The sequence below is a fragment of the Pelophylax lessonae genome (genome assembly GCF_965119305.1).
Source record: "Pelophylax lessonae genome assembly, chromosome: 5".
Lineage (NCBI taxonomy): Eukaryota > Metazoa > Chordata > Amphibia > Anura > Ranidae > Pelophylax > Pelophylax lessonae.
The window spans coordinates 455,831,549-455,845,071 of NC_138772.1; the positions used below are offsets into that span (position 1 = coordinate 455,831,549).

The window sequence follows — 13,523 nt, forward strand, 5'->3', positions numbered from 1 at the left end:
CTGACTGCCATTCCCAACGATGCCACAACATTGCCTTCAATGTGATGGTACAGGGCTGGAATGAAAGCAAAAAAAGAAATAGCGACTGGAAACCTGCCATTGTGGTACAGCACATTCTGCAAATTCACAGAAGGGGGCAGACTCCACCGGATGGAAAGGCAGGAGTTGTAAAGCCAGCACCTTTGACAAGCTTGAATTTAGACGGACATGTGAGTGGCAGTGACTGTATTTTTTTTTCTGCAGCAGCTGGGCAGAGAAATTTGCCTGCTATAGTCTACAGCTGGTGGTGTGCTGCTGGCAGATGTGCTGCTGGCAGACGTGCTGCAAGGACCTGTGACACCCTTCACTATACCATCATCCATGTCAGTGCTGCTGAGAGGTCATGAGATATAATGGGGGTAGACCTGAAAGGTGAGGAGGAGCAGAATTGCGTCAATTTTGTTTGGCTTTTGGGTGCTCTTGCCAATGGGCTGAGTGGTGAGAAGTCTAATGCCTTGTCAAGCATGTGATATCCAAATGACTGGAGTTTTTGCCATGCTTGATCTGTTTGAGGCAAAGTTTGCAAATTGCAATAGTGCTAAAAAAGGCCCAGACAGCTGAGCTGTGGGAAGTGGACCAAGAGATAACAGCTCCACAATGTAATGCAATGGGGTGGCTTCTCTCCACTTTTCCATGATGGCTGCCTCATTGGGGTTGTGCCATACCCTCAGTTCCCTCCTCTGCTCTATATGGCGGCACCCATGTCGCGTCAGTGACCTCATCATCCCCTCCATTGTCATCACTGGAGCCAACTTGGTAATATGCTGTGGCTGGGGGAACATGGCTGTCAATTTGCTGTTTTCCAGGGTTCTTCCCTCTTTGTAGGCTCATGTTCCTATCTTCCTCAACCCCAGAGTCAGAACCCACATCAGAATCAAGTAATGCCTGTGCATCGTCAAGGAGCAAGTGGCTCACACTGTGTTCAAATAACTCAACTGACTCCTCCATGCATGATGCTGGGGCAATGGCAGAAGTAGCTGTGGACAAGGAGGCAAAATAAGCCACTCTGGCAGCTGTGGTGAACTGTGCACTAGTCTGTGCTTGGGTGATAGAGGATGAGCATGGTTTTGTAAGCCAGGCCGCTACCTCCTCTGCATGCTGTGGCTGGATAGCACAGGCAACATCACTAAACAGACCACGTACACCTTTGAGACGGGGAAATGTTGACTTGGATGCACTTTATTCAATGGAAAGTGGTGTTTGGTGCACTTTAACTTAAGTACTAAGTACCCAAACACACTCCACTAACACACTACAATATACTGCAGTAAAAGTGCACTAACGCACTTCAGTATACTGCAGTAATAGTGCACTAATGCAATTCAATATACTGCAGCAAAAGTGCCCTAACACACTACTATACTGCAGTAAAACTGCCCTGACACTCTACATTGACACATTTCAATATACTGCAGGTAACCTGCCCTGAAACACTAAACTGACACTACCGTAAATTATAAAAATGAACGGTCACACTACACTCATGCTGCACTATCACTATATCCACACTAAACTAAAACTAAAGCAAACACTCATAGTAGAATCACTATAGCATACTAACCTGCTAGTAGCAATGAACAGAGCCCTGTTTTATTCATCTCCACTCCAGTATCACATGCAAATGGCTGCTCGGACAAGGAACCTTTTTATAGTGTGGGGTGGGTCTATGAGCAATGCGCCATGGTTAGAAACAGTCATCATTACTTTCTCTAATCATGGCTCTGATAGGGTTCTGTTCCCTGATTGGGCAAATCCTTCATTGCTTCAGCCAACCAGGGCTTAAAATGCACTGTGTGGCTCACAGCGCATTGTGGGGTGCTTGGCGGGCCGAACAAACGGTTGAGCACCCATGCCAAAACTCGTGCTCTGGCCAAACCGTTTGCCCAATACTAATGATTTTAAAGGTTCTGTTTTTTTAATAACAAACAAGTCATACTTACCTGCTCTATGTAATGGTTTTGCACAGAACAGCCCTAATCCTCTTCTTCTTGGTTCCCCCCGCTGGGGCTCCTGGCACCTCTCCCTTCACCAGTGCCCCCAATAGCAAGCCCATTTCTATGGGGACACTGGATTGAGATTGGGCTCAGGTGAGTAGAAGGAAGGGGCTGTGGGGGAGCATCACACAGGTTTTTTACCTTCATACATAGAATGAATGAAGGTAAAAAAAAAAACCTTCAGCCTTTACAACCACTTTCAGTAAAGAATAATAATAGAAAAAAAAATTTGCAGATTTTTTTTGTGAACCGCAAAAGTACCATGTGGTGACATGCTTGCCTTAAAATGTGTGAGTGAATAACTCCTGCACTACCAAGTGATAGCTCTCAAATAAAAAAAAAAAAATTAACCCTGATAAATAAATCAAATATTAATCTGTGGGTTGCTGCATGCACAAAATTGTGTTCCCACAATTCATAAATAAAATATAATAAAAGCGTGCTGTGCTACCAATCTCCAAATTATAAATATAAAAATACCAGGGAAAAGGAAAAGCACTCATCTAGGTAAGACCGCTGTGGTGGAGCCAGTCTGGTCCCGCTGTGGTGTATTCGGAGCAAAGCCCTACCAGGAAGTGCTGGGAGCCACAGCCGAGGTCTTTCCGCCGAATCCACCACAGCGGGACCAACCTGGCTCACCAGTGCGGTATTACCTAGATGAGTGCATTTTCATCTTACTGTTGACTCTTATGGTCTTTCCAGTCATTTTGGAATTTTGAAATCATCTACCTGGACTAGCACCCTATTACCATGGAGGAACATCTAACAGGATACGAGCAACCTAGAGAGTGGCAGGGCCACACTACAGGTTCATGGAGGACCCTGGTATAAAACATTGATCGAAGAGAACCAAGCTGGATGGGATTTTACATGCATGTATATCACACTTTTAAAGTGAGGGCACTGAGAGCCCCGTGGTGATTGGGAAGAAGTGGTATAAGATCTTATGAAGATTTTTTGGCTGTAAACTTCACAGTTAAGCACTGTTGATGAACTGTCAATGTTATGAAATGATTTATTATTTGACACTTGATATATATGAATGACATTATTATTACAAAGTACTTAGTTGTTTTGCATGGTATTTCACATTTATAATTTTGAGATTGATATATTTCTAAAGTCATTGGTCATTATACCCGGTGGCTCATTGTTATGGCCCAGCTGGCAGCTCTCTATATCTGCCTTTGTATTTATATTTCTAAAGTGCCAATTTAAGTACTGTAATGCTTTGTCTTTTTTCTTTACATATTTTATTCTTCTTTATATTGTGTTTTATATAAAAATGATTAATACATCTGTTCATGTTCATATTGTAAAGGCATACCTACTTACTTTTATCATCTGCAATAACCTTGGCTGATTAATAGAATAGACCTTGTCCTATATAATTGGTGATGCAAATTAATAGATTAATAGGACAGTGACAAAAAAAAAAAAAAGTGGAAAGGTTGGCCATGTTATTCTATGTTAAGTTTGGTCTCTTTTAGACTCTAAAGCCATATTTGTGTAACAAAAGCATTTTTTTTTCTGTACAACCTCTGTTTAATCGTGCTGTATAACATTTTACATAGTATTAAAGACATGCTATGTTAACAAAGTTTATACAGCCTTCTTCTAATTAAATCAATAATTTTTATCATTTTTATTTAATTGTATGATGTAGCACATGGAATAAAAACTTCAAGAGGTTTTTTTATGTTTTGTTTTTCACATTTCTTTGCACTTTTGAACCATGTTTTGCAAAGCAGTTTGGGTTTTTCTTGAAACAAAAATAGTGTGTTAGAGGAGGATAGTTTCTCCTTAACTATAAAAGTATCCAACAGTGCCCCCTATAGAGAGGGTATTTCAGAATTAGTTCTTGGTAAGACGTCTAATATGTCAGATCTGCTGTGTAAAGTGAACCTGTTATAGCCTTAAAGTGACTAAAGTTAGTAGTGCTGCTAAAGTGAAGGGACAAGCATTTGTGTTAGTCTTGATATGAAATGCTTCTAATGTGGAACCCATGTGAAGCTGTACCTAGTGTCGCCTTCTGTCTAAGCAAGTCATCGCCACCTGTCTTTCGAGTGTCAAACTGAACAGCCTCTATGACCAGTTGAGACTTAAAGAATCCAAGGAGCTCTGCAAGGACAAGTACTATTTAAATACATAACTTATATGGGAGGGTGCTTACAGTTCAGCTTTATTGTTACCTTTTTGCCTTTATCACCTTGTAAGTTATAAAAGGTTTAAGTTAACCACTTCAATACAGGGCACATTCACCCCCTTCCTGCCCAGGCCAATTTTAAGCTTTCAGTGCTGTCACACATTGAATGACCAATGCGCGGTCATGCAACACTGTACACAAAATATTTATCTTTTTTTTTTTAAACAGATGGATCTTTCTTTTGGTAGTATTTAATCACCACCGGGGTTTTTATTTTTGCTAAGCAAACAAAAAATTTGAAAAAAAAAAAAACCTTTTTCTTTGTTAAATTTTGCAATTACATAATTTACATCTTCACTGATGTGCGCTGATGAGGCTGCACGGATAGGCTGCACTAATGGGCACTAATAGGCTGCATTGATAGTCGGCATTGATGAGGTTGCACCTCTGGGCACTGATGGGGTTGCACAGATGAGCACTGTGAGGCTGCACTGATGAAGAGATGCTGATGAGGCTGCACTAATAAGGCAGTATTGATGGGCACTGATAGGTGGCACTGGTGGGCACTGATATGCTGCTCTGATGAACACCGATATGCAGCATTGATATACAGCACTGATGGGCACTGATATGCGGCACTTATGAGCACTGATGGACAGTGATGGGGCTGCACTAATGATCAGTGCAAATGCCCCTGTCACCACTGGAAAGCTGGTTATCGGCTTTCTATTCCTCAGACACTGACAGCGCTAAGGAAAGGATATGCCAATAACCGGCATTTGTTTACATGTGATCAGCTGAGGGACACAGCGCATCACCGTTCTGGATGGGATGACCTCATATGGCATCCTCATTGAACAAGAGCAGTCCCACCTGACCGTCATCCTACAATACAGCGGGTGGAAAGCAGTTAAAGTAAAACTATGGCCTCCTAAATACATTTTGAGCCTGCCATTGAAGTTTATCTAATACAGCTTACTGTGATGGGATGACAACAGTGCTGGACTTGTGCATTCAAAAAAGAATTGTCACTCTCATGTAGGCTGTGTCTGTTTGCATCACAGTGGGATAAAAGAGACCCCAGGGTTGTGGCTATTAACCTTGTCACTGCTGACTTACAAGCCTGCAGCTTGCAAATCAACATCTGGCTGCACCTAGTCCTGCCCACTGCTAAAATTGGCGGCACTGTCTCTGTTGAAACCTTCCACTATGGGCTGCAGTGTCTGTGAGGGGGAGCATGTGAGACCCAAATATAGGATTTGGCTCAGTTAAAAAACAATTTGTTCACATTATGAGGATTATGTAGAACATAGTATCTGGATTTAGTATTTACTAGACTGTTATGTAAGAGCCTTTATTTGTAATTTAAGTGCACATGTGAACTTTAGAACTTTATTCTCTTCGTGATCATAGCAATTAAAAGGTACTCCAATCTGCAAAACTCTTTTTATTGGATCACGCATTTAAAGTTCAGCCAAACCCAAGACATCTCTCTCTCTCTCTTTTTCTCTCTTTCTCTCTTTTCTCTCTTTTTCTCTATTTTCTTCCTTTTGTTTTTCACATTTTCTTCCTTTAGTTTTAGCTGGTAATTGTGCCCTTCCCTGAGTCCAGCCTCCTTTTTCTCTAGTGATCTCCTCTCTGATGTTACCTGTCACAGTTCTGTGGAGTTTCTCCTCCTTATCATCCCTATGTACTGTAGCAGGATTCCCAGCCGATGTGCTGGATATGGGTCCCCCTGGGCCACCGGATGCAACAAAAGTACCCTTGCGCATGCTCCTTTAAGTGTGAGTGCTGAGACAATGATCAGTCCAGTATCTTTGGGTTTTTTTTTGTTAATTTGAGAACTTGGATGGGAGAAGGGAATGAGTGGGATACTCCTCTGGCTCAACTATGCACAATTTTCTAGGGACAACTGGAAACACTTCTTGGTGCTGACTTGACGCTGACTAGATGTCGGTCAATGCCGGTTGACGTTGGTTAACGCTGGCTTACTGCCTGTTAACTCCAAACTGATCTTGGACTGCTTTCTCACATAAAGAAGTCCTTTCTTTAGCTCCCTAAGCACTCCTTGCTGAGGGAGCTACTTGTACTGCTGCTGCGCTGCTAAACACTTCAGGGCCCACACCGGAACCCCCTTTCTCTCTATTATCTTCAGGGCTTTAGCACTGGCACCCCCTTTCTCTAATCCTTCTCCTCAGGTTAGCTGACTCCTGGATCCCCTTGACCTTCTGGAGTGGTCCCCTCTCCTAGGCAGACCCCTGGGCAGTCCCAAGTACTCACAATACTGTTTTTTCCTCGAAACTCCTGCCCAGCAGATCCACTCAGTCCACAGCACTCTGGATCCCTCTCTGCAGCCCAGCTCAACCTTCGTCCTCTAGGCTGACCACCCATGACACTCTCACTTGCGCTGACAGGAAGAGAGACAGCCTTCACCCTCCTCCTGGGACTCTGCTTCCCACCAAAGACACTGCATCATGTGCTCCCCTCAGACTTATATCCTCTCCCAGGATGCTTTGCGGCAGATTCTGCCCTATGAGATGGATACAAACCCTCATTGGACATAGTGGGGAGACTCCCCAGACCCAACAGACACTCTGGGAAACACAATCCATCCTGCCAGGTCATTGTCTCCTCTCAGTGGGAGGGTGGGAGAAGCGGTTCCCACCGGGAGAAGACCGTGATTATTCCTAGTGGCTAGCTTGCAACAATCACAGGCGAATCCTGCAGGCTGGTTGTACCCAAGCTGATAGATCGATCAACTTGGTACATTCAGCCTGCCCACTAATAGTTCAAATCTCGGCCGGTTCCTGCTGAACTTTGAATCGTGTATGGCCAGCCTAACACACTTCAGAGACAGAGGCAAATTTCCCTATCAACACAGACATGAAATTTGCAGGTTGCAGGAAGGAAATTTGCACCGTCTATGGCCAGCCTTAAGACTACAGAACACCTCCCTTTTCCAGTGCTTCCATAACATAGGAAGGGATGTGTTTTATAGTTCGCAGAGGTAAACCGGGAAGGGCTAACAACAATCTGACAGGATTTCTGTCAGGATCAACAGCTATTTTTTTACAGATCTCTGTAACTGAAGGCAATGGTTTTCCTCACAGGAGAGCATGTTAGTGCAAATATGCCACTAAATTTTAACAATGTTTGCATCAATTGGGTTTGTGTATGGTGCTAGTACCTATACCTATTATAAAGATAGAAACATTTCTATAGTAGCACCCCCAGGAGGTGGTGGTGGCATTAGATGAGGTTCTGACTTTGACTGATGTCCTTTTTCTCTCTCTTCTACTCGTGTAAAAATTGGGGAGAGCTCTGCATTCCAGGGACCATAGTGTCTTTACTACCAGGAGAGATCTGAGGATAAAGTGGTGAATGTGAGCTGCATCATATGTTGCCTTTAGGGGTTGGTATCTTTCTAGTGGCCGTACTGCCATAGCAGTGCTTGGGCTCTATTACCCCTGCATGACATGTGAGGCTGTGGTCAATAACTACAGTTTGCAATCATTTTAACCAAAGACAGTACAACAAATTGCCACATATGATTTAGCTCTGACCTATAACTGAAATTGCACATTCCATAATTGTTTATTTTTCAAGAAATAACATGAAAACAATACAGGTATTTTTACTTGGCCTCTATTTATGCACTACTAGACCTAATAATAACACACTCAAACTAATGTAAAAAAAAAAAAAAAAAAAAAAAAAAAAAAAAGTTAATTCATTTTTCCCTGAACTGTAAATAAAAATGAAACAATTGACTTACAGTATTTTTTTATTTCCAAAAGGTGATTAAGCAAGAAGAAAATGGTCTAGAGGGAAATGATAAATTGCATACTATAGAAGATATCAGAAATAAAGGGAAGAAACTAGCAGTCCTAGAAAGAGAGCACAAAGACCTATTGGAGAAGCTGAAACTCAGCTTTGTAGAGGTAAGTTTTTGTTGCCTTATGAGTTAGGTGAAATCTCCCTTACCGTGTTGTGATGATGAGGAGTTATGTATAAATCTCCATCAGCAATTGTAATATTAATGTAAATATATATATGTACGAGATATTGAGTTTTGATTTTACATTTAGTTGAGATATGATTGTCAATTATATGAAGCTGTGTGACTTTCAGTCGGCAGTCAGTTCTAGGAACCTGTTTAACAAGTCCATTTAAAATGCATGCCTGAGCTACCAGGGGGCAACTGCTATTTACATGTAAACACATACTGATAGTATCATCCTGTAACTACATCTCTGGGAGCCAGACATTTCTGGAGCCAATGCACCACAGGTAGGAGTAAATTCCCCCCCCCCCCCCCAAACAGAGAGGAGTGGTTAGAAAGAGGCCTAATTATGGGAGGAGGAAAGTGTCCAATCCTGGAGGAGATACGCCCACAGGGAGGAATAGGGCACGATAGCTGAACCAATGAGAATAGCCCTATACAAGGCTATGGGAGATGGGTCTATATTAGAAAAGGTGAGAGAGAGAGTGACTTCCTGTTTGGCATGGGAGAGCAAGAGGAAGCACTAAGGGTTACATTGTATATTCTCTTTGTGTCGGTCATAGTGTGTTTGTATATGAGTATATACTCTATGCATTGTATTTGTTCAGTTAAACTAGGAATATTTAACATTTTGTAGTATGTACAACAGTTAGATTGTTGTAAATTAAGTAGGCTTATCAAACTATATACCAATAAATAATTGCTGTGTTAAAGTTTTCATTCAGAGTCATAGAACTCTCATTTTTAACCCAAATATTGTCTGAGATAAATTAACTCTCATATCTTTCGGGTAACATTTTAGTTATATAAACAAACATTGACTGATATGAGCAGGACTTTGCATATACATATACATAGCTTAACCACTTAACCCACAGCCTAACCAGCTCCGGAAGGTTTACCCCCTTCATGACCAGGCCATTTTTTTGCAATACGACTGCATTACTTGACAATTGTGCAGTCATGTGACGCTGTACCCAAATAAAATGTATGTCCTTTTTTCCCACAAATAGAGCTTTCTTTTGGTAGTGTTTGCTCACCTCTGCGGTTTTAATTTTTTGCGCTTTAACCACTTTAGCCCCGAAGGATATGGCTGCTCAATGACCAGGCCCTATTTTGCGATTCCGCACTGTGTGATTTTAACGGACAATTGCGTGGTCGTGCGATGATGTACCCAAATGAAATTTCATGTCCTTTTTTTCCCACAAATAGAGCTTTCTTTTGGGGGTATTTGATCACCTCTGCGATTTCTATTTTTTGCGCTATAAACAAAAAAAGAACGACAATTTTGAAAAAATAACAATATTTTTCACATTCTTTTATATGAAATTCTCAAAACAAAAAATGTAAAAATCAAATTTTTTTAACATTTTAGGCCAATTTGTTTTCTGCTACATATTTTTGGTAAAAAAAAATCGCAATAAGCGTATTTTGATTGGTTTGCGCAAAAGTTATTGCATTTACTAACTACAGGAAAGATTTATGTCATTTTTATTGTTTTTTTTTTTTGCTAGTAATGGCGGCGATCTGCAATTTTTTGCGGGACTGCGACATTGTGGCGGACAGATCGGTCCCCTAACTGACATTTTTGACACTTTTGGGGGTACCAGTGACAATACTAAAGTAATCAGTGCTAAAAATATGCACTGTTACTGTAAAAATGACACTGGCAGGCAAGGGGTTAACATTATGGGTGATCAAGGGGTTAAATGTGTCCCTAGGGGAGTGATTCTAACTGTGGGGGTGCATGGCTTGTGAAGTCATCACAGAGACATGCAATCCTATATAGCAGGATCACATAGCCTCTGTGATCACTTCAGGGAGAATGACAGATGGCTGTGTTTACATCAGCCATCTGTCCTTCTCTGTCAGCGGGGGGATATCAAGGATGGCCGGTGGCCATCGGAGCCGCCTGTCACACGCACTGGCTCCCTGGCTGATGAGGGGGGGCGGGAGCGCTCCACCGGCGGCACGCACTCGCCCCCTAGAGTCTCCTGAGCGAGCGACGTAGTACTATGTAGGTTTGCCCAGGAGTGGCTGCCTGCCACAGATTTATGGTGGGCGGTCGTCAAATGGTTAACCACTTAAGCCCCGGAAGATTTTACCCCCTTCCTGACCAGGGCCTATTTTGCGATTCAGCACTGTGTTGCTTTAACGGACAATTGCACGGTCGTGCGACGCTGTACCTAAATTAAATTCACGTCCTTTTTTTCCCACAAACAGAGATTTCTTTTGGTGGTATTTGATCACCTGTGCGATATGCATGCTGCTACATGTTTTTGGTAAAAAAAATCCCAATAAGCGTATAGTGATTGGGTTTGCGCAAAAGTTATAGCGCCTACAAACTGTGGGATATTTTTATGGAATTTTTTACACTGGAAGGGACAGGGTTAACATTCAGAGGGTTAAATGTGTTCCTAGCTTGCTAACCGTGTGGGGGGTGCTTTAACTGTGGGAAGGCAGAGAATCGTGTTTCTGCTTAGCAGAAACACAGAATCTCTATCTTCCCTACTAACAGAACTGCAATCTGCCTTGTTTACATAGGCAGACCGCCGCTCTGCCTCTCTCGGGAACAATCGGCAGTAGCAGGTCACCGGTAGCACGTGTGCACGCCACAGACCCATGAAAGCTGTACATGATTCTGCCCACAAGAGCCGTCGCCCCGAAGTAAATTCACGTGGATGGTTGGCAAGGGGTTAAACAGTAAAACAGCAATGATGTTATTATATTTCTATATAATTGTATTTATGAATGCTATTATACTTTTCTCAATAAAATATTGTAACACAAGAAAAAAAACAAATAAAAACCCAGTAAAACAGCACAAGGTTCACTAAGGAGGACCATACTGTGGAGGTCAAAGGATCAGTTGGTCAGGGTACAAGGAGGCAACCAAGAGTTCTTATGCTTTCTGGCTCACAATGTTGATAAGTGATAAGTAAAAACATGTCGGAGTGCTGTATCCTCAATCATCCCAATATACTGAACCAGACCACTGATTTTTACTCTGTGCCTGCTGAGGTGGTACTGCATGTGCTCAGTTTGCATGGATAGGCAAAGCTTGACCAATAGCAGACTATCTCTATGCAGACCTTGTATTGTACAGAAACTTCCAGACATTGAGCAGGTTTGCCTATCCGCACAAACGGGGTATACAAGAACTTGAGCAGGCATTGTTTCAGCATGACCTCTGTCTGCTGGATAAATGCAAGCACTAGAAGGGTGCCCAGTGTTTAATGCCAGCAAGCAGTGACGTGCTGCACATGTTTATGGGGGGGGGGGGGGTCTGACTTTGGAATGGTAGTGATTTTGGGCTAGACTCCAGCTGCCCAGTCATCTTTAACCTGTTTTCTAAATGCTCATTACTAATGAACATGGATGTGATATTTTTGTGTATTTTTATGTACCTTTAAAATGTCAAATTTATTATGGACATTTGGAAAATTTAGTAAAAAAAAAAATCATATGCTTTTTTGTGCCCTGTCACTTATTTTAACATACACATACAGTACATTCACAAAATGCTTTACTATCAATGCACAAGGCTTTCAAATAATAAGAGAAAACAAGTGATTGTAAAGCCATCCATATACCCAGTGAAGTGACTATCCTCCGGTCATAGACAGAGGTGAAACAAATCCTGCTGTGTTCTCTTCTCTCTATACATTCAGAGTGCAGAATTTATAAAGCTTGTTTGAGCTGTCAGAAAAAGGGGGTGGGGAGCTGAAGTTACACTCTGCAGAGATCAGTGAGGAGAGCTCAGAGAGCTGATTGGAGGGAAGGGACACCCCCCTTCACACAACACTCTGAAACAGAGCTGAGACTGTCAATCAGTTGGAGCTTCCTCCCATCACCATGTTTCTCTTGGTGTCAGGGAAACTTGTCAGAAGTGACTCCTGCTAGTAGTAAAAAAATGAAGCTGCAGAGAAAAATGACACTTAGTGCTTTTGGTTGAGACAAGTACACACTATAGAGATATGCTTTGTTCATATTTCATGTCTGAGGCTTACAACCACTTTAAGTTATATATTATACAGTATTTGTTTAGTACTTACCTTAGTACTAGGGTCACCAGTTTAAATCCAAACGACAGCATTACCTGCCTGGAGTTTGTATGTTCTCCCTATGCCTGAGTGGGTTTCCTCCGGGTAATCAGGTTTCCTCGTACAATTCAAGGACATGCTGTTAGATTAACCACTTCCGGACCGCTCAACGCATATATACTGTGGCAGGGCGACCCTCCTGTGCGAAATCACGTACCTGTACGTTTCTATTTCCGGGTTTGGGGCCCGCATGTGCGGCGCCAGCAACCTGCTTCTGCTATGATTGGACACAGCAGGAGCCAATCAGCGGGTCCGGTGGACCTGATGTTTACCAGTTCGCCTTGACCATTTCCCCTAGAGGCAGAACGATGGTACGCCTATTTAAACAGGGCAGATCGCCATTCTGTGAAAGGGAAAGATAGAGATCCTGTGCTTTTGCTAAGCAAGAACACGGATCTCTGTCTTCCCCAATCAAAGCACCTACCCACACAGTTAGAAAGCACTGCCAGGGAACATATTTAACCCTTTGATCGCCCCTCATGTTAACCCCTTCCCTGCCAGTGTCATTAGTACAGTGACAGTACATTTTTTTTTAGTGCTGACCACTCTATTGGTGTCACTGGTCCCTGAAAAGTGTCACTTATTGCAGGTTCACATTTGTGCGATCACAGAGATCGCATGTAATTCGGAGCGCATTGCTCCTAAAATTACATGCGATCTCTGTGCGATGCAAATTCAGCCATACAGTTTGTATGGCTGAATTCGCACCGCAATCGCACTGAAACAGGCACAGGGCCCTTTTTTTGGTCCGCAGCAGAATCGGATCGCATGGTGGTTCACACTAGTGCGATCCGATTCTGTGCGAACTTTCAGATCGCACTGCGATATGCGATCTGATCTGGGGGTGTCGTTAACCATTAATTGACACCCCCAGCATATCGCATATGACAGTGTGAACTGCCAGGGGTGCGGATGCGATCCGGGAACACGCTGTATATTCGCATCGTTCCCGCATCGCAGAAATGTGAACCGGCACTTAGTGTCAGATTTGTTCGCCACAAACTCCATAAATACATCCCAAAGTTTGTAGAGGCTATAACTTTTGTGCAAACCAATCAATATACACTTATTGGGATTTTCTTTACCAAAAGCACGTAGCAGAATACATATTGGCTTACATTTATGAAGACATTTTTTTTTTTTATTGGATATGTTTTATAGCATAAAGTTAAAAATACTCGTTTATTTTTTTTTTTTCCAAAATTGTCTGTCTTTTCTTTTTTTTTTTAAAACGCAAA

The 13,523-nt window shown here is 42.4% G+C and overlaps 1 protein-coding gene across 1 annotated transcript in view; it reads left to right on the forward strand.

Moving 5' to 3' along the window:
• The window catches only part of LOC309555379 (uncharacterized protein), a 654,339-nt gene that overhangs the window by 390,385 nt on the left and 250,431 nt on the right, over positions 1 to 13,523 (forward strand). The window contains exon 19 of the mRNA XM_082257367.1: positions 7,977 to 8,120. Within this exon, the coding sequence (XP_082113493.1) occupies positions 7,977 to 8,120 (144 nt within the window). The remainder of the gene's footprint in view (positions 1 to 7,976; positions 8,121 to 13,523) is intronic.